The sequence below is a fragment of the Apteryx rowi genome, unplaced genomic scaffold, assembly GCF_003343035.1.
Source record: "Apteryx rowi isolate R43461 unplaced genomic scaffold, aptRow1 scaffold_971, whole genome shotgun sequence".
Lineage (NCBI taxonomy): Eukaryota > Metazoa > Chordata > Aves > Apterygiformes > Apterygidae > Apteryx > Apteryx rowi.
Genome location: NW_020451284.1, coordinates 205546 through 225848, shown reverse-complemented (window position 1 = coordinate 225848; position 20303 = coordinate 205546). Strand labels below are relative to the sequence as shown.

Here is a 20303-nt window from a genome sequence, read left to right as displayed (position 1 = left end):
CCTTCGCGCGCCCTTCTGCGCGAACTGCTGCGCAAACTGCTGCATCTGTTCGCTGCCTCTGTTAGCTGCGCTCTAGGCCTGGCTCTTATATAGGCCTCTCCCTAGCACTGACTCACAGGGTGCTTGACCGCCCTAATCAAGGGCCACTGGGATCAAAGGCCCCAACTCCCTCTGGTCGGGGCAACCCAGAGATCTCTTCTCTACCAGGTTCATTTCAGACACCCTCCCTGCACATCCCTCTAAAAGGCCTCAGGTGACAAGACATCCCATGGCAGAGACTTTGCCTGTAACAGATCCAACATATTTCACTCTAAATAAGGGAGATGGCAGCATTTCCAGGAGGCTCCAAAGACAGAAGTTATGGAAAATCCAGGAAGAATGTATGAGACAGGGAAATGGCTAGCATCAGATATCCCTGGAGGTTGGGGAGGGAGTGGAAAAAAGGGCTGCAGAGATTATAAACATGCACTAGAGAAGCAGTCATGCTCAGAGAAGACTTCCTCCCATTTGGTCACATTTAGGTCAAGCTTGTCTTCTCCCCAGCACCACCACCTCAGCATTCCTGGCTGGAGCATGCACCTGTACCAACCAAGTACTGAAGACGTTTCACTTGCAGTCTGCATCAAAGCAGCCCCATCCACACTGGCAACAGGTAGGACACAGGGTAGAAGATGACTAGATTCATCACTGCTCCTCTGAGAGAACATATTCAACATCACTTCTCAATGGTGTCCCATGTGTGAGAGACAGTCCTCCTATGTCCAGACATTAACTGGAGACTAGAAGATACTTTGACTGCATTGGTATCTCTAAKACTCAGGAACACAGTGCTGTAGTGACAAGGCTTGGTTATATCTATCTATATATGTATATAGAGAGATAATGGACACTAACTCTTTCAATCCCAGCAACCCCTTCAGTCCTAGCATCTGCCCCACATCCAGATGATCACTGTGTTCAGCACCGAGCCAAGCCTGGGAAAGGGGTTAACAGGTTTCCCAGCACATCTGTCAGAGGCAGGGCAGGCACCCAGCAGTGACCCAGAGGAAGTGCCCTCCACCTCTTTCTGTGAGGAGGTGACCACCACCAAGACACTGTGACAGCTTCCCTATCTCTTTCTCTCCTCTGAAAGGAGTTCAAGCGGCTGTACTCATTCTTGAAACAAGAAGGAAAGATAAGGATGAGATGGTCTCCCTGTCTCACACCTCTGCCTTTCCAGGCTGTAAGTCATGCCCTGCCTGCTGTATTATATATGGCACTTAGAGGTACTTTCTGCTTAACTACAGTCAGAGCTGCCTCTGCGCTACTAACARAGAATCATCAAAATGGCTCTGGGACCAGCTCCCCATCAGTCAGACACTCACCTGGCACAGTTGGAAACCCAGCAGCTGCTCCCACTGTGCAGAGCTCCAGTCAGAGCCCATGCACAGCCACCACAGTCTGACCCAGACAAAGCACAGGAGGTCAGGGTACGTAAAGGTAACATTTACTGAGAGATACAGAACTGAGTACTATGAAAGACATACATGGATGGAGATGGTAGCGGCACCACTGTGGAGGGCTGCATGGACCCCCTTCCCAGCATGCTGGGGGGAAGAGCTGGACGCTACCAGACGAGCAACACAATGAAGATTACTGTGGCATATGCATTTGTAACAAACAGACCATCATAATATACATTTCTATGGGATCACATCTAGTGATTATATAAATCCATATAGAGATCGCTGTATAAAAACTTTGTAAAAAATATTTTTAAAAAAGTGTAAAAGTGTGCATTTAAAAGCACGGCCAACAAGGACAGCTGGGCTGTAAACATTATACTGAGAGTGTGCTTGTGGGGGGCGCCTGCGCCACCGTGCCACGACAGGCCTGCCCACCAGACAGGGCTTGTGTCAAGTGTTTGCGGTTCTTCGTTTCAGGCTTCCATGCAGAGCATGCGCCAGGAGCAGTGGCAGCATCTGGGGATGGCTCCAGCACACTGCCAAGGCAGGAGGCACCATGGTCACCATGTGGTCTCTGGTCTGCTGCCCCACGGCTGTTTCTCCCACATGCAGGCCCTGCTCCCAACCAGCAGCATACAGTGAGCTGCAGGAAAGAGGGTGAAGTGGGAGCTTCCCCCCATGCCTCCTCCTCACAGGACATGCTGCAGCAGCGTGGGTTCCTGGGGCCACAAGCAGGCTGAAGGGCCATGATGAGGTATCACAAAGAGGTTGCCCTCACCAGAGCCACTAGCCCTGCTCCTGGGTTCAGCCTCAGAGTAGATGATTGACATGTTCCTGATCTTCTCTGTCCCCATATTTGTTTGGTCCATAATTCCCAAGGAAGCCTACTGGGTCCTGGCTGCACCAGGCCTTGGTGCAAAGTTCTTCATACAGTACATGCATTAGAGACCCTGGAAGACCCTGCGCCACTGTCTCCTCCTCCTGGCCCAGAGCCACCTTCACTTCTTCTCTAGCTGTTCCAGCAGCGGGTTAGCTTCACTCTCGGGCGTCTTGATGCTGTCTGTCCGCACGATGCAGGTTGGACGGTGCCGGTTCAGCATCAGGATCAGCTGCTGCCTCTCTTGTTTCAGCTCTTCTATCTGGGCCTTCAGCTCTGCATTCATGAGCTCCAGACGCTCAGACTCCTAGCGGGGCCGGAAACACAACCACATATGGACTTCACTCTCACTGGACAACATGCAAAGAGAAACAATTTGGAAAACCAGCCACCTCTGCTCAGCACTGTTCCTTAGCCCTTGCAGCATAGGAGCAGCCTGAAGACCTGCCATGACATCAAGTTCTTCCAGGCAGATCACACCTGGTCCCATTACCTTCTGTTACCTAGTGTCAGTGCTAGAAACATCCAGCCAGCCATCTCCTAAGACAGGTCTCTCCATTGCACAGCAGCTAACACTCTGCCTAGCTGCTTTCCAGGGGCTGAGTGTTTGAAAATGAACCTGCATTTTTCATCTTTGCAAGGTTCACCCAGCCCTGTCTGCATGGACCTGCCCTTGTGAAACAGCTCCTTGTCCCCAGCTGTATTCCTTGCCCATGTCCCACCACCCCTTACAGAAAAGCTGGCAAGGTGGGTGCTAGGGGTGTTTTTCTGCCCTGGGCTCATAGCAAAAGCTTGTCTGGGCTCTGAGCAGGGAAACTCCAGGAGTTTGGGCAGGGAGCCAGCCTGCTGCCGCTACATGTTCTGTGCCACAAACCCATGGGTGTTCCTGCTCCAGCACTGCAGCAGGAAGACACTCTCCCTCAAGCCCAGAGTCCTTCTCCAGCCCCTCTAGGCCTCTGTCCCGTGTCATGGGCGCAGGAATGCCCAGGAGCTCTGACTGGGCACACAAGGCCACCACCTTCACAAGCAGAATGAAAGTGGGGGCAACAGGCCTGGGTCTTCCCAGATGAGGGTACAGGAGCAAGGGGAGGCAGAGGGTCAGTTCAGGAGGGAACATTCCGTGCAGGTGGACCAGCACACGGCCTAAGGAGTTGCCCATGCTGAAGTCCCCCGTGCGCCCTGGGGACAGGGCGGGGCACCCACCCGCTGCAGGAACTCTGTCCTCTCCTTCTTCTTGTTACGACATCGTGCTGCTGCTACTTTGTTTTTCTCCCGGCGCCTTTTCCTTCTCTCCTCTTCCTCGTCCAGCTGCAACAAGACAGAGGCCCAGAGCAGGGCTGTCAGATGTAGGACTGGGGGAAGAAGTGGTGAGCATGCACCCTGGCACCCCTGCTGGCACAGGACAAGGGGAAGGATAGCAGCCATCTGCACACAGCACTGCTGGTGCCCTCCGCTCCTACCAGTGGTCAGGGAGGCAGGCACATTTCACTAGTGACRTGGACTAATCCTTACCAGGAACCAGGTGTGCTGCTGCCACAAACCCTAACTCCACTCCATAGGGACATGAGGAGGGAGACCAGAGCAGTACTTGCAGTCACAGTATGGGATTGGCCACAGCAGCCCTCAGGAGACAGGTGGCAGAGGACAGGCAAGGGTAGCATTTGCAGCATACTCCTTCCTGGGGAGGGGGCAAAAAACAAGGGGGAAGAGAGCCCCACGCAGCAAGGATCCTCCAGCAAATGACAGGCAGTTTGTCACAGACATCTACAGGCACAGCTTACAGTGAGCACACAGTTGCTCAGAGCGTCAGACAGAGGCCAAGAGAGGCAGAGACACCTGAAAGAGCCCCCCAACTGGTTCTGGTTGTTTCCCCACTTTCAGTATATTTGGTTGTCTGCCTGTGTCTTTCACATTTGCCAGGTCACGGCCAACTGCAGTAAGGTGGGGACAGATCCCATGTCCCTTACAGCAGGGCAGGACATGGTAGCATCAGTTGCCATGACTCAGTTGCTCTGTGCTATCTTATTCAAACCACACAGACCAGGCCATAAGCCCCATGGTTTGGAAACCCATAATCAAAGTATTTAGACGTATTACTACAAAGTCTGTGTAAGAGGCCTATGGCATGCTTACATCTGAGAACCCAAACTAGCTCCTTTTAAGAAAATCTGAGTGCTAGAAAGACCTGCGAATTCAACATTCAAGTTAGACTTTGCAGYGAGGCTGCAGGGGAAAAAGGTTCCAAGTGCCCTGAGGCCCCACAAACAATATTCATCCACATTCAGCCTGGGACTCCAAAATCCAAGACATCACACTGAATTGCCTGGTTCCTTTTCCTTCATACACCTTTTCAAATGCAGCGACAGCACAGCAACATTTGCTTCAGATCACTTCCACAGTCTATTTGCATAACAAGGCAGTTGTGTCCTTTCTTTCATACTTCTCTGAGGCAATGTGGTCAAGGGACATCTCCCAGATGAGCCTCTTACAGCACACACCATCTGAACTGCCTCAAGTGATGTGTTGCCCTAGCACCTGGGTTAAGGACCTCAAAAGGAAAGTCAGATTTTAAATGCCAAGGACACTAAGCTGGGGGTCACCAGACTATCCTAGACATAGGTACCTCTGTGATGCCTCCAGGAAACCAAAGCTAGAAGCTCCATTACCCACAGCAAACTGTGCAAGCTGCTAACCTTCACTGAGTCCAAACCCCACTAATCAAAACATCTCAGTGTGATGTGCAAGGACAGGATGAAACACAGACTGGGCAGAGTTAAGGTGAAGGGGTACCTTAGGCGAGCACGTCTAATGTTTGGCTTTAGAGAACAATGACTAAGTTTTATAGCACTAATAGGTTTTGCATCTTCTCTACTTCACTTCCCAAGCATGATACCAAGGTTGCTATTTTAGATGGGAGTAAAATACAAAGCAACGTCAGCCCAAGGTGCCCACAGACTTCACACAATGTCAGGCTGCATCCACTCCTCTGCCAAGGCAGCACAGGGGATACTACACCAGTATATGATGCACTACATTTGGGACAACCAGGGTTGGAATTGCAGTGATGCCCTGAGGTCCAGCTAGAAGTTGCCAGCTCTCACTACATCCATGTAACTCAGATGTTACTTGTATTAGCAGAAGTGACCAGGAAGGCTCTAACTCCATGGCTTCTTTCCTTCTGGCCTCCTGGAAGAGTCCAGATACTACCCATGAAGACAAACTCTGCACAGATTTGGGAAGAGCTGCAAGACAAGGTGGACTTCAGGGCAGTCACGGTTCTCTGCACGCTTACCGGCCACTCTTCTACCCCTTAGATAATCCTTGAATTAAAGGCCAAGAAGCTACTAGGAAAAGGGTGCAGAGAGAGGGAACATGTGCTCAAAGATTTCCTACAAAGCAGATCCCTGGTTGTACCAGGAGCTGGAAGCAAGAGCAGCAAAAGCACAAGCCTTGTTGTCTCTCTGGGAACTGACTGACAAATTTCCATGCCCTGTTGCTCCATTTCACCTAAATGGAAAAATAAATGACCCTTCCTTGTCCCCGTCACAGAAATCAGTAAAAGAGCTTCCCCTCTACCCCACAGAGGGCCTGGCAAACACCATATTACATGGCACCTACAGCTGCTTGAGGAGGGTGGCTCAGCACAGATAGTAGAAGTCCAAAATCCCGGCTCTGCCTTTTTTGTCCACAGCTCCTGTGACTTCAAGATCTCATTTTCTGCCTCTGTTTCTGTTCAAAAAGGTGATATGRCCCTGGTGTTGGAGGCTGGGACTCGGCTCAGGTTAGAGGCGCAAGGGATGGCAACGAGGTATCAGCCCACAGCATGTTTCAACAGCTGAGCTCCAGGGGAGCCCAGTAGGGAGAAGGTTTGGGGTTATTTCCTGAATTGCTTCAGTCAGCAGCTGTCAGGAACAGAGATGAACTTCATCAGCCTGAGGGCCAGGACTGCCACCTCTGTCCCTGATGGAACACCCTGCACTGGATTCAACCAGAGAGGCCTAGCAGCACCCATTTGCAGCTGCCCCCAAGAAGGCAGTCCACCCAGCAGGGCTCTCTACAATCCTACAGGGGAGCTGGGGCCCAGCCTCATGCTTGGCACCTACCGCACTTTCCACATACTTGCATGGTTGCACATCCCTGCCAGGAGATGTTTCTCCTGCCAGTACAGTGGTGAAAGCTGCCTGGTGCTCTGGAAGGGAGCAGCTGGCCCTCCCAGGCCTGGCCCAGAGAGGAGCATGGCAGGCCAGTACCCAGCATCCCTGGACTCTGGCACCCCACAAGAGGAAAGAGACTGCAGGCCACATTGCGCACTATGCTTGGGTTGCTTCTGGGCTACTCCTGGAATAAGCAGCTACTGCTTCAGCTCTCCCAGGCTTTTGCTGCAAAACCTGTGCCAGGGGCAGCTCCATTTGCTGTCCTCAACTGCTCTGCTTCACAGGCTACGCAGGGAAGGAACAGGCTGCAGGGAGGGCAGTCATCTGGAGGCCGGTCAGAGCCTGACAGTGGATTTCCCTTTTTTTTCCTCCTCATGGTATCTGAACGACTGGCTCAGAGGACACTCAGCACTTTTAGTACCTGCTATGGGGCAGAGCCACCCTGTCCCTGTTATGCAGGGCCTAATGAGACCACATCCCCATGTCCAGAAGTGCTGAGGGCAAGCAGTAGCTGCAGGGCCACCCTCAGATGTGTTCGAGACTCCCCAGGAGAGGCTGTGTCCTGGGAAGATGGCACAGAGCCTATAGACAGGCTCCCTACTTCTTCCCCAATGCATGAAGCTATGTTGTTCTCACACCTCCTGTTACATGACATCCAACACTTTCAGCCATGCAGCTACAGAGCTGTGCAGCTCTACTTTACTGCTGATACCATGCCTTTTACTGCCCTCCCATCCATCGGTCAGAGCCACAACCTCTCCCCAGTCCCCAGTGCCAGACCCAGCCAGCTAGCATATCCCCGGCCAGCTGCAAGGTTTCCCTGGAATTTGCAATTCAAGCTGCCACAAAAGCAGCATGCCAAAAGGTCAGGACAGAACTTAGCTTCAGCTGACAACTCAGCTGCTCTGCTGATAGAGCAAGCAGAGCCTTTAGCACCCCAAGGTCCTTCTGATGGCCTCCCCCAGATTCCTAGCCTCAGCTCCTGTTGTTAGGGAGCTCCCAAGTCCTACCCCAGGTGAGCTCCACATAGCTCTGTGCTGTATGAGGAGCTAATCTGACATCATCTTGGATACAGAGCTCCAGTGAAAGGTCATCAGATGGACTCTATCCTACTGGTTCTCCCAGCAGAAGTCTACCACAAAGCATAGGGGAAAAGGAACAGGCATCCTCCCTGAACATGGGCCTGGGTGCTGCTGAGCTTTTACCATAAGATTTGAGGCCAAACCAAGCATCAGCATCTGCTCAGACCCTGGGCTGTTCCTTTGTACTGCTGTTTTGCTCCCTTCATCCAGTCACCTCATGGGTCACTTCACATCATGCAAGCATCTCCAGACATCTCCATCACTGTCATCTCTGGACAATGCACAACATCCTGTCTTCATGTGGGACTGCCCAAGATATTCTCACACAGGAACAAATGGACTGATCAAAAGGTTTGCTTATTGGACCTGCTGACAGAAGCCACTCACTGATTTGGAGCCTCCAGATTTATGGATTTCCAGCTCCACTTGAGAGATGCAAACTCTCAACACCTCAATACAGTGAGGTTTGAAGAGTCAGCATAGACAACCAAAACATGAGACAACCACAAAAGAAAAATGCTGTGCAAATGTCTCAAGTCCCTTCAGTTTAATTCTGATGTGACAGCTTGTGGTACTGAGCAAAAGCTGCCCACCTTTCCCTTTCCAGGAGCCSTGAGATGAAGCCAGTGCTCTTCCCCAGCAGGCCAGGGAGGCAGCCCCAGCCAGCATGGCCTGCAGCAAAAAAAAGCYGAGTCACTGCCTGTTGCTAGGTGCTGCTTGCCCACACACCTCATCCCAGTGGAAAAGGCAATGTCAACACCAGTAGCACCAGAGCTCGTTTTCATCAGAGATAGGATGGAAGCCTCACACAAGCCCTCTGACAGGATGCACAGCTCCTCCTTTGGGGTGCCTGCCCCAGCCTAGGGAAAGGCTGGCTGTGTCAGACCCTGCTCCACAGACCAAGTTCAAATTTAGCTGGTTACCAAAGGCTGCGAGGAACCAGCCAGGCCTGGGACATGAAGGCGTCCGCTCCCAGCCCATGCCACAGGGACAGAAATTCAGCCATAAGGTGCAGGGCAGGGAGGGGAGCAGGAGGATGAGGCTGGTGATCCAGCTGCCAACACAAATGCACAAAGAGGCAGCATAAATAGGCACAGACAGGAGAGGGACATGGGGCAGGGCATGGGCAGCAGGCTGTATGTGGGTAACAGCTCCCTCTCCCCTACTCTCTATCTGCAGGGCTGTCTGCAGCCCCCAGGACTCACCTCACTTTTCACAGGCTGGGGTCTCTTCCCAAGCTTCACCTCCAGGAAGTGGAGCGGCGAGATCATGGCCCCAATGTTGCGGATGTCAGCGTACTTCAGCTCCTCTGCTGTCAGGGCTGTGCCAGGCAGCCCCGTCAAGGGGCTGAGACCAGGCAGCGCGCCAGCCGTCAGGGAGGGGTCGGGAATCTGCCCTGGCATCATAGCAGGGGAAACAGCTCCACAGGCTAGAGGGAAACAGAGACATGGCCCATTACAACCCAGCTGCAGGGTCTCACAACATGGCACAAGCCATGTATATTCCACAATCTAACATCTAACCAGGTGTGAACCAGAGAAAGCAGATGCTCTTTCCCATGCCTAAAGGGCACCATACTGCAAGGCACATCCCACACTCAGTCACAGACACAAGTCTCGCTAGAGCTACCAAGAAAGTGAGAAAAACCCAGTGCCCCAGAAGGAGCCAAGCCCACTCCTCCATGGGGCAATTTGAACCCCAGGGAATATCTGGGGAATTTTACCTCTGGCAGCCTGTACAAGACCACCCAGGACACTACTGTGTCCTTCAAGGAGAATAAGGTGGTGGCCAGAGCTGTTTCTTAGCTCTCATTCTCCATCACCAGAGTGACTGCCAACACACATCCTGCTGGGACTCTTGAGGGGACAGAGAAACCATTATCCACTTCAGAGTCCTCTCCCAATGTCTCACATGCAGGAACAACATGCAGCAAGGACACAGGGGAGCAAGGGATTAGACCTGCGCATGCTCCAATGGGCTATGCTAGTGGGACAGGGAACACAGCTCAACTCAGCACTCAGCAGAGATTTTGCAGATCCTGCCTATGAACTACCAAGGAAGACAGAGGCAAGCATTACTGTGCCAGTCACACAGATGTCCTCACAGGGGACAGCGAAGGTGAGGACTATGTAAAACCTGGGTGACAAATCAAAATATTAATCCTACCAGGAAGGACAGGCTACTGGCCTGCAGATCAGGAAGGGAAGATACCCAAGAAGCAAAGCACCAGGAAAACAGGAGTTGACTACAAAGCCTTTCAGGATAAACAGCAATGTAGTCCTGTGGACTACTGTTTTTGACACCTTTCTCTGGAATGCAGAAGATCGATGTTCACTCTTAAACAAGTTTTGATTAATGTGTAGGTATTAGGGCAGGAAGAAAGTGGTATTAAGAGGACCATAATTTGCCTCAGGCTGGATATGTTCTGGGCAGGCTCAGCCTGCTGATCAGGGCTGGGACAAAAAGCACGCAAGGACCAAGGGCAATACCAAGAAAAGCTGCTGAGAGAAAAACCTGCCACAGAACAAACATCTCCCAGCACAAACATGAGGAAACAAAGGCTGGAGGGGAGGGGAAACAGAGCAAGGTGCAAAAGGCTTCTTCTGCCCAGGAAAGAAAATACAGCTTGAATAAGACTGAGGTTGGGACAAGCTTTGGCAGGTCACTTTTGGGCATCTGAAAGGGAGTTGCGAGAAAATGTGAAAAACAAGTGGCCAATATATAAAGAAACAGAAATTTATTTAAATAACCTAAAGTGTTAAGCCTGTAGAACTGGAGCTGTTGTATCAGCCAAAGGCAAAGGGAGCAGGTGGCTACTGGCTACAGCATAAGTACATCTCCATTTGTGTAACAGGCCTGGGACATTCACAAGTGACCCAGTTACAACATGCAGAGTCAACTTCTGTCCACACAGCAACCATTTTTTTCCCCCTCAGCACAACCACATGTCACTGGTCCTTGCTCTGCCCAGTGGGCTGGTAGCAGCACACTCCAGGAGCCTCCAGGCTCCTACCCCATCGTGCCCCCAAGGCAAAGAGGCACCCAGGGACAGGGGATGTCCTGCACCCAGAGAGCCAGGAGGAGAGAAAAAACAGGCTAACCTGAAATCTCACTGAGCAGCTCCCCCCAACCATTAGAGCTGGATTCAACAAGCAAACAGGCAAACCCGCTGAAGAGGAGTCCAACAAGGCCTGTCAATCACAGTCTGCACAAACCTCTGGGAGGTCCTACAGTGCTGACTGCCAGAGCAAGGAGGCACATTAAGGGAGGGATGGTCTGTACTTGCCCTGCTCCTTCCCAAAGCCTCCACTATCAGCCACTGAGAGACCAGGTATTGGGCGACACAGACTTCTGGTCCATGCAGTATGGCTGTGTTAAGCAGAGGCATAGACACACTGTCGAGCCAGCTGCCACAGTCGCTCAGTACTAACTGTCCTGGGATAGCAAACCTACATCCCTGGAAGGCTGCAAACAGGTAAAACCAAGTGTAAGAGAGGGCTAAAGGTTAATTATGACAAGCAGAGAATTTAAGCATTTCTTGGCACTGGCATATGTCTTTACCCAGGAGATTATTTGGTATATTTGTTAATGTAAGGGAACAGGAGATGAGCAGTGAAGGGGGAAAAAGCCAATCATACAGGTTAGGCAAGACCAGGGAGTCTTATGAAAACTCCAGAGGTCACAGCAGGGTAATACGTGAGCCATACAGATACTACTGACAAGGGGACTCACATCGGAGAGTGCCTATGAGCAACGATAAGCTGTGAGCTGTCATATGCTCTAACCTGCCACCAAAGAGATCCAGGTGCCGATGCAAGTTGCTCAGAGGCAGAGTTTATTCAGAGCTGCAGTAACCAGTGCAACTATAGAAAGAACATAGAAAGCAAATGCAGCGAGACCATTACTGCAAGCAGGCGGTGTGCYGTGAACAGGAAGCAAGCACTCTGCCCTGGTCATTGCTTTCAGGGTGAAAAGAACAGAAAGGGGAGGGTAAGGCAGTGCTGATATGTGGGGGGAGGAAGCTGGGCTGGGGGGAAGAGATCTGCACAAGGACTGTACAGCCTGAAAAGGAGAAGATGAGAAAGAAAGGAGATAGGAGTAACAGCTAAAGAACAGTGACACTACCTGATGAAATGGATTCCTGCCCACTTGGTAATAAAAGAGAAAGACAATACTTGGTAATAATATTTGACCTCAGAAAAGACTATGCATCAACTGGTTGAGACTCCAAAGACCTAAAACAATCCAAAGTATTCATTCTCCCATAACTATCTCTAAACCAGAGAGCTGTAATTTCACGTTTGGAACTGGTAACGTTGTACATTGTCAGGAGACACCCCCACCCAGCAGAGCCCTGAAGCAGCATGGTACTTCCTTTTCAGCTCTTTTAGGCTTACAGATGGCTAAGATGCTTCCCTCTTCCAGAAGCCAGGCACTATCCTGCCATGGGCAGTACTCTGGATAGGAAAATGCAATCACATGTTCAGGGACTGTGCCAAAAGCCTTACCATCTTCCTCAAACTGTCCCTTCTTCAGCAGGAAAGCACCTGTGACAAAGCAAAGGGTAGGTGACCTTGAGACACTCTTCCCAGGACATACCACCACAGGACTGAGCAGCACAGAATCAAGTTCAATTTACCATTTTGGGATAACTATATGTATTTAGGAGCTAGAAATTTCCTAGCCACTGTTGCTAAGGTGACACAGTGTGCTGGGGAAGAAGCATGCCGAGAGCAGTGCAGCACAGGCCAGTGCCTGCCATCTCCTCACAGGGAATCCCATGGAGGTGCATACCCCAACTTCAGGACTTCGGACATGAGGGAGCAGGGGGGAAACAGTAGCAGAAGCATGTGAACATCCCTTTGATGTTTCCCTCAGGCAAATACTGTGAGAGCTGCATGGCACATGCTGATTTTGGGCTGTGATCCATCCTTTCATATGTTTCAGCCTGGGAACTGACTTGAACCTAGAGCTGGATGCTTAAATCCCATTCTGGACTTGGGGGCCCCAATTTCAGTACTCTTACATTACAGGATGCAGCTCAGGACACACACTCTGGACCTGACAGCTAGGTTCTCAGCTACACAATCCATGGTCACTATAATTTATGAAATGAAAAGGGTAAAAAAAGTAGATCTGTTTTCCTGATTGTGGAACAACCAGGTCACCCAGTGCCTGGTGGTCTACACTCCAGAGGCTGGGCAGCTCCATAGGAATACTGGCTAAAGATTTAATGAAATGGACTCCTGCCCATCATCTGGGTTTTCTCTGGCCCACCTTTTCAGTCTTCCTCTTTGAGCTGGTGGCTTAAGATGCCTTGAAATAGCCTTCATACCATAGCATGACACAACGCACAGCTCAGAATAAAGGAACTGGCCTAATACCTCTTATGATCTAAAAACTTATCCTAGATCCAGTGGCTGCACTGACAAAGTCCAGATCACACAGGCATCAATGCAAACTGAATCTGAAGCTATTCAAACCAAAACAAAGAGTTCCTGCCTGGAGGAAAAGGAAGCTGCATAGCAGCAGAGCAGAGAACTAGGTGGGAACAGGAGAATGGACTTCTCAAAGTGAGCCATTGCTTAGACATCAGAAAGCTCAGGAACACAGTGAGAACTGCCAAGAGTCAAGCTGAGCTAGACCTTGGAGGGGAATTTAAAACCATTCCCAGCAAGCCTATAGCCACAGAAATAAAAAGGGAACCAGGAGAGATATCACCCCACTCTACAACAACAGTTAATCCAGCACAGTCCCTGATGCCATTCTGTCACAGGCACTGTTGCTCACTGCTGAACAGAGGGATTCTCTCATTCAACTCTTTGTTTCTTCCACCTGTAACAGAGGTTTTTGTTTCACCCCAGCACAAGTCCCAGATACTTCTACCCTCTGTTTTAGATAACTCTAGAAGTAAGAAGTTCTTGTACTTGGATCATGTCACAAATGCCAAGCTATGTAATTCTATTTAATACCTTGGTCTTACTCAAGAGGCAATTATTTTGGAGGACATTAACATGCCTGCATATAGCTCTGGCATATTTCTACCACATTTGCCTGGTAGTGCAGAAATAACTGTTAAGTTCAAGATCTTGAACTTAATCTTGAGTGTGATCTTTAAGATGCAGTTTTCCAATAGCCAGATCTTGTTTGAGCTGGTGAATACAGCTGCTGTCTTGCCAGTTCATAATTTCTTTCTGGATATTCCCTTGCCATGTTTGTTATTGCAAAGGAACATGAACCAACTCACCTTTGTACTCCTTCACTTTCTAGCATAGTGTCTTAGTCGGGAGCTGCTGGGATTCTTATATTTGTTCTTTTCATAAAAGATTAACACAGTCTTTTTCTCTATGCCAGGAAGCCTTTCAATGTCTCCTTACATGAGCTGAGAAAAGTTATGTCTTCAGTAAAACCAAGCTTTCTGGTGTCCTACTGTTGAACCACAATTCCTGCATTGTCAGCTATGCTTTTTCACATAAAAAAAAGCCAATAGCAAAGCAAAGCAGCTAGAGGAAAGAGAATGTGTAGTCTTACAGCTAACACTGGTACCTGTGTGACGCCAGCTGCTCAAGTTTACATTCACTACAGCTATGCATTCGGCACTGATGCTATTCATTATTTTGTGCCACAACACCTCAAGGTGCTCTAGAGTGAATTATGAGATAGAGAAGGCTTTCTTAAAACTTCAGTTCAAGGATGAGCAGCTTGTGTCATTCAGTTCTCTTAAGCAACTAACCTTACAGCAAAAAATCTGTTCAACACATGATTTCCTGGGTCAGAATTCAGCTTGTATTTCCTCAGCTTTGCCTCCATACTGCCCTTGTGCTGGTTAAAAGACTTGACCTTTTGCTAAAAGGTCTGTAACCCCTCCTAATTATTGCAGTCACTTTTGAATCTTTGCTTTAAGCATTGCTGGGGTTTTTTGGTCTTGGTCATCCATTCTGTTGGCAAGTTCAGTTATTTTATCAGCACTCTCATCCCCAAAGAGTGACAGCAGTACAGCTTCCTTTTCTCAGCTTGTTTTTGCTGCATCTTTCACAACAGCAAAGAGTGCTTTAGTACTTTGTCCCCTCTTATGTCTTTATGGTCAATAGTTTGCGACACTGGCCTATTTCTTAAACACAGTGCCCAGTACTCTTTGGTTTTCTCCTATTGCTGGAGTTTTCTTCTGTAGCCAGCTTAACTAGTAGGAAGATGCTTTACAGAGTTGACTGTCCCATGCATTTGCTCAGCTCCCTCAGTGACACTATCCCTGCATTTCCTCCTATTCCTTCTCTTACTTCTCAAATCTATTTGATTTTCTTCCACACAGATATTTCACTGCTGCTTTTTCTGGGGATTTTGTTTTTCCTGAAGGAGCTGATGTTTGCAGAGCAGTTATGGCATAAGTCTAACATGCGTAGGCATAATCCACGTGAGTTAGTGTCCCTGAGGGCTTGTATTCTGGTTGCTAGCCTATATTCACACCCCTCCTGCCACCTCTTCAGTACTATTCTTACCCATAAACTAAAACTGGAATGCCTACCCATGTTGAAATCATAAATTCATAATCCTGTGCAAAAACTGCTTTAGTCTGTATCCACTGTTCCCCCAGGACCATCCTATGCATCCTCACTCAAAGAAGCCATTTGTTTCTTTGTAAACCAGACGCAATTGCAGCTGCATCAATAGCATTCTCGTACAGAGGGGACCACATAATGTCAGAATGAGGTCAGTCACCCTTCACTGCAGTTTAAATTTCTATTAGTGTCTTATCTGTGCTGTCAGCTTTCTTGGTGGGACTGGGAACAGTTTACAACCTTATTTTTAATTTYGCTGTCTATAAACCCTGGTTTCCTTCTAACATAAGCTCTTTTACATGCTCTGACATCTGCAATGGTTAATCCACATACCCTTGCAATGCCCAGAGAGCCAGCCCAGCACCCAGTGTAGCCAGCTGGGGGATTCCAACACTTTGTAAATACCAGTGTGTTTCTCTTCTGCCCATGGTAAGTGCTGAGATGAGGCAAAGTCTGTCCTACCAGTCCTTTGCCATTCTGCCTGTAGGAACCAAGGCCACACTTGCCTGTTGTTCTCTCATTCCAGGTTCCATCTGGGTGTCTGCCACTACTCATCAGTTGGCATGCATCAGAGGACTGCCAAAGTCTGCAAGCCACCATACAAGTGATGTTTGGTCTCTTCAGTGTGTGTGTTACCACTTAATGTAGAATCGCCATTTGTCTTGGAGCCTCTAAGTCATAGCAATTGGCCCTTCACCTGCTCCTGGCCAAAAAGCAGTAACTCTGCTTTACAGATCAGAACAAATGCTACAACCCATGCAAAGCAACTTTCTGGTCCCTTAGAATTTTATGGCTTTGTCATTTTTTACTTTAAGCTCCTGGCTAACAAGTTCGCTCAGTCTGTATGTTTTACATTACATCTTCCTAGTCCCCTCGTGTTGGCAGAAGGATGATTTATACAAAAGTCCTTTCCTGACATGCCCAGCTTCACATGCCTCAGGAATGTAACTTTCTAAACAAGTTCTAAACTTTCTAGACAGGACATTCGCCTATCACTTGTTCTCTGAAGCACAGAGCCACTTGCTTCTTTCTATCTAGTCTTTTCTGGCTGTGGAGACTACAGAGGGCTGTGGCTCACTGGAGCCTATAAACCTTCTGTCACTTCAAGGTGACATGCCCTCAGCGAATGCCATGTTAAGCACTATGAAGTTGAAGCCAGAAAGCCAATAGCCCATATTCCTGGTGCCACATGTATTAAACCATGCAATTATAGTTTACCTCTGTTGTATAAAGTGTGATGCTCTTCCATTCCCAGACACCTGCTCTCTATCTGGTTTATTACAGACATAGCTGATGCATCTAGTTTCAAACAGTGGTTTATAGCAGGTCACCCTGTTTCCTATCTAGCTTCTCATGGTCCAATTTTAAAAGTAGTAACTTTCAGTGCCATGGAAAAATGCAGTATCACTGACCAAAGGCCACACTGATCACTGTCAAAGTTATTTACCAACCATCAGAACACAGTAGTATCCAAGTCCCATGGTTGTAACCTGTCCTTTCAGATACCCATATAGTAGTGCTGGCAAACATGAACTTCAGTAACAGCCACCATGCATTTATTTATTAATCTGCTGAACCTATTAATATGGAGGAATCCAACACCTGTAGTGCACTGAAGAGCTGTAGTGACACCCACTGGGATAAAAGTGTGCATGCTGCCTCTTTACCAAGGACATAACATCACTTAGGGGGAATCTCCCCAAATGCCTTGTAACACTTTCTCTAAAGGACCTGATTGCAGCATGGTCTATGAGGTGTGCTGAACTGCAGCATGCCAGGCTCTGTATGCCAGATATTACACTGTCATACTACCACCACACTCCACTTCCATCCCAAGGGAGGGAGACATCTCTTACAGGCAGACCCTGGGTTTGCAGGGCCAAAGAAGCATCTGTTCCTTTCCCACAGACACCTCCAGCTGCCCTTGATGTTCTCCTTCTCCCACAGGCAACTCCATGTGGTGGAAGAGGAATAGCAGGATTTATGAACACCCTTGCATGTCATGTCCCATCCTGAGCTCCAGTGAGYGGACTGCAGGGCCACAATGCTAAGGATAGGAAGCAGCTGAGAAGGACAGTTCCTCAGGAGGTAGAGGTCTAAACCCATTTCCTGAGTGGAAACAGTCTGGCTAAGCCCTGAATGTCTAGTCTCATACAGATGGCAGGAAGAAGGCAAGTCATTCACAGGCTGTGAAAGCCTTCCTGAAAGCCAGAGCCTGACTGCCTCTCTCTTCTCCAGAGGCATACATCTCTCTACACTTCACCTAAGCAGTAGGACAGAGCAGACATCCTCTCTTTGGCAAGAGAGCAGTTTTGCAGCTCCCATCCAGCCGGGAGCTGCACCATCACCCCCCACCCCACCTACCTGATGCTTTAGGTTATTATTCCCATTACTATCAAACAGACACACAGGGCCACCAGGCTGCACCTCCTGGGAGTGACCCCACATCCTTCAGTCCTTCAAACAGGAACAGTCTGACACCAAGTCTTCTGCTGGGRCTCCACTGAAGTCCTCCAGACACACGCTCAGAGGGACACCTATTCTAGAGGTATCATCTGACACCACCTCACCAGGGTGAGCCACCCTTCCCAGCCCTGCAAATCTATTGCTCCATTTCTCTCCCTTCTCCCCAGCTCAGACCTCTTAACTTCATCACTAACTTCATCACTGCCTTCATCTCTGTGCACTCAACTTCTCAACTTCTAGAAATAACCCCTTCTTTGCCATTACTGAAGCAGTCAGCTCAAGTGCTTCTTTTCCCCGACATTTTTCTCCTTACCCTCACAGATTAGTAATAAGCTATAGCTCAGCATCACACTACCCCCACCACTGCAATGCAGTGATTGACTTGTAAGCAACCTGTAACAGCTGGCTTTGTACAGCACCTAGCACACCAAGGTTCCTCACAGCTATTGCAACAGAGATTACAATTAATCAGTTGTTTACGGAGTATAATGTGACAGACATTTAAAAATGCTGCACCATGGACCGAACAGCAGCCTAGAGCAGGAAGGTAAAAGCTATCCTACTTCTGACTGACACAGTTCAAAGGGGGAAATAGCCTGAGTTCGGCTGCAGCTCAAACACTGAGGTTAACAACTGACTTCTTAAAGTCCCCTGGGACCTTTCATGGCCACATTGTGGTCAGGTCTGGAATCTTCTTCAAGAGGACAGCCCTCCTGCAGCACAGAGCTCACCAACCACAGGGGCCAAGCATAGACTCCAAGACAAGAATGCTCCCTGCAAACTCCTCAAAATTATCCTGCAAACTCCTCAAAATTATCCCCTGAACTCCAGGGACATCCACAAAGGCCTCTAACCCATATTAAGATCATCTCCGGCTAGTTTGCAATAGCCTTGCTATGCTGAGACCTCTATGGATCTTCAGCTACCTGGCTGCACATTAAATACCCTGCAATGTTTGGATGAATACTCTGGACACTCCAGGCAACTGGGCAATCCATGAAGGCAGCCTGAGACAGATGGCATCATGTTTGCCATGCACCCTCCTTGCTGCACTGGCACTGAAGGACACATGCAGGCTGACAGAGTCAATGTCACACACCGTGGCTCTCCCTCCCTTTTGCTCGGGGGAGCTGGGACCAGGTGATCCACAGGGCACAGCTTACTGCAGTGGAAAGAGTCTCTGAACAGCTTCACACTCAAGACACTGAGTGCTGCCAAGTGCCTGGCCCAGGCAATGCAGTTAAAGTAGCAAATTCAGCATAGGGAAGGAGATCACTTAGTAAATGCTCAGTGCTATCTGCTCTGAAACAGCCTAGTTAGATACTGCTCAGTTGGAGATGGTAAGAGAAGAAGCAGGAGGTGTGAGGGTGTATCTACTCTCCCACAGCAGAGACCTTTGCATCCTGTCAGGAGGAAAACATGGAACTGTAAAGAGGAGGGAGAAGCATCCATAGGTGTCCCAGTGAGGGGACATAGGCAGCAACCTGTATTTTAACACTCAGCAAATATTGTTAAACCCCAGAGAATCAGGAAAACCTGGGGCAGCCAATCACTGCTTGACACAGGGACAACTTGGACAGCAGCTCCTGCACCCACCCACTCATCCCCCAGATGGGCTCTTTTTTTTTTTTTTAATCATTGGGATTCAGACTAAGAATCTGAACTCCAACAACTGGTATTCCCAGACATCCCCATGGAAGCATGAACTAGCAGATAACCAGTGCAGACTCTGGCAACAGCCTCCAGATAGAAATTTTCATGCAAGCTTCAAGAAACTAGCTAAAAATTCCTGGTCTGAGCTGCTGAAGCATTTGTTTCTGCTGAGCTCTTGGAGTCCAAACACACACACGCGCACACACACAGTTTGGCAGTGGTTGTGTTCCAGGGCTGGTAATACAAGCCATGAAGCAGGCTGCCAAGACAAGCAACAGAACGAGCCAGGCCCCATTTCATTGGCCACCATACACTGCATATGGCCCTGGAACCAGCCAGCACAGTGTTCTCACCCTCCTTGAAGGCATAGGAGACCCTGTGTTTTCAAATACACCTCCACAGGGCCTTCATTAAAGGAAAATGGAAACATAATGTGACTCTTGCTCTCTCTCTCCCCCGGTATTTCTCCCTTTCCCCCAATTTGCTCTCAAACCTATTTCCCTGCCATGGAAAAAGAAAGTGCCTCCTAGAGCAGACCGTGCAAAAAGAATGCAACTTCCATTCAACTCCATGCCTGACTGCTACAGCGGACTTGGGACCGAGCAGTGGGGGAGTCTCAAGGGCCCCTTTCCTTTCCAGGGCATTGCAAGCTGGAAGCACAGCACATTGCAACATCGATGCTCCGTGTAGCACAAACACAGCAGCCAGATGTAATCCGGGTCCCCTCGTTCACCCGCTGCCCGCGCAGGGCACGAAGCGGCACCCGCACACCGGGCAGACAGGTGAAGCGGAGCACAACGCCGGCACCCAGAGGCCGCTCCCCTCCACCCTAGCAGCAAAGCAACACGGGCACCGTGGTAGAAACCCCCCCAAAGGCAGTCCTGACCCCACGCAGGGCTAGGTCCGGGCGAGGGGGGCGCAGCCCTGCTCTGACCCGCATTTGCGGCTCTGCTCCCCCCGGGGAAGGTCTCCCCGCGCCTTTGCTGTGCGCCCGCCCCCGCCGCAGCCGGGTCCCCGCCCGGGGGCAGCACCCCGCCTGCCGCCGCAGGCTGCCGGGCTGCTCCCCCCGG

The 20303-nt window shown here is 49.7% G+C and overlaps 1 protein-coding gene across 1 annotated transcript in view; it reads right to left on the bottom strand.

The window, feature by feature from the left end:
* Positions 1-1514: 1514 nt before the first annotated feature.
* The window catches only part of JDP2 (Jun dimerization protein 2), a 20553-nt gene continuing 1764 nt past the window's right edge, over positions 1515-20303 (bottom strand). Inside the window, exons 2-4 of the mRNA XM_026054871.1 lie at positions 8764-8987; positions 3526-3630; positions 1515-2629 (exon numbers count right to left, since the gene is read on the bottom strand). Of these exons, the coding sequence (XP_025910656.1) occupies positions 2444-2629; positions 3526-3630; positions 8764-8964 (492 nt within the window). The 5' untranslated portion in view covers positions 8965-8987 and the 3' untranslated portion in view covers positions 1515-2443. The remainder of the gene's footprint in view (positions 2630-3525; positions 3631-8763; positions 8988-20303) is intronic.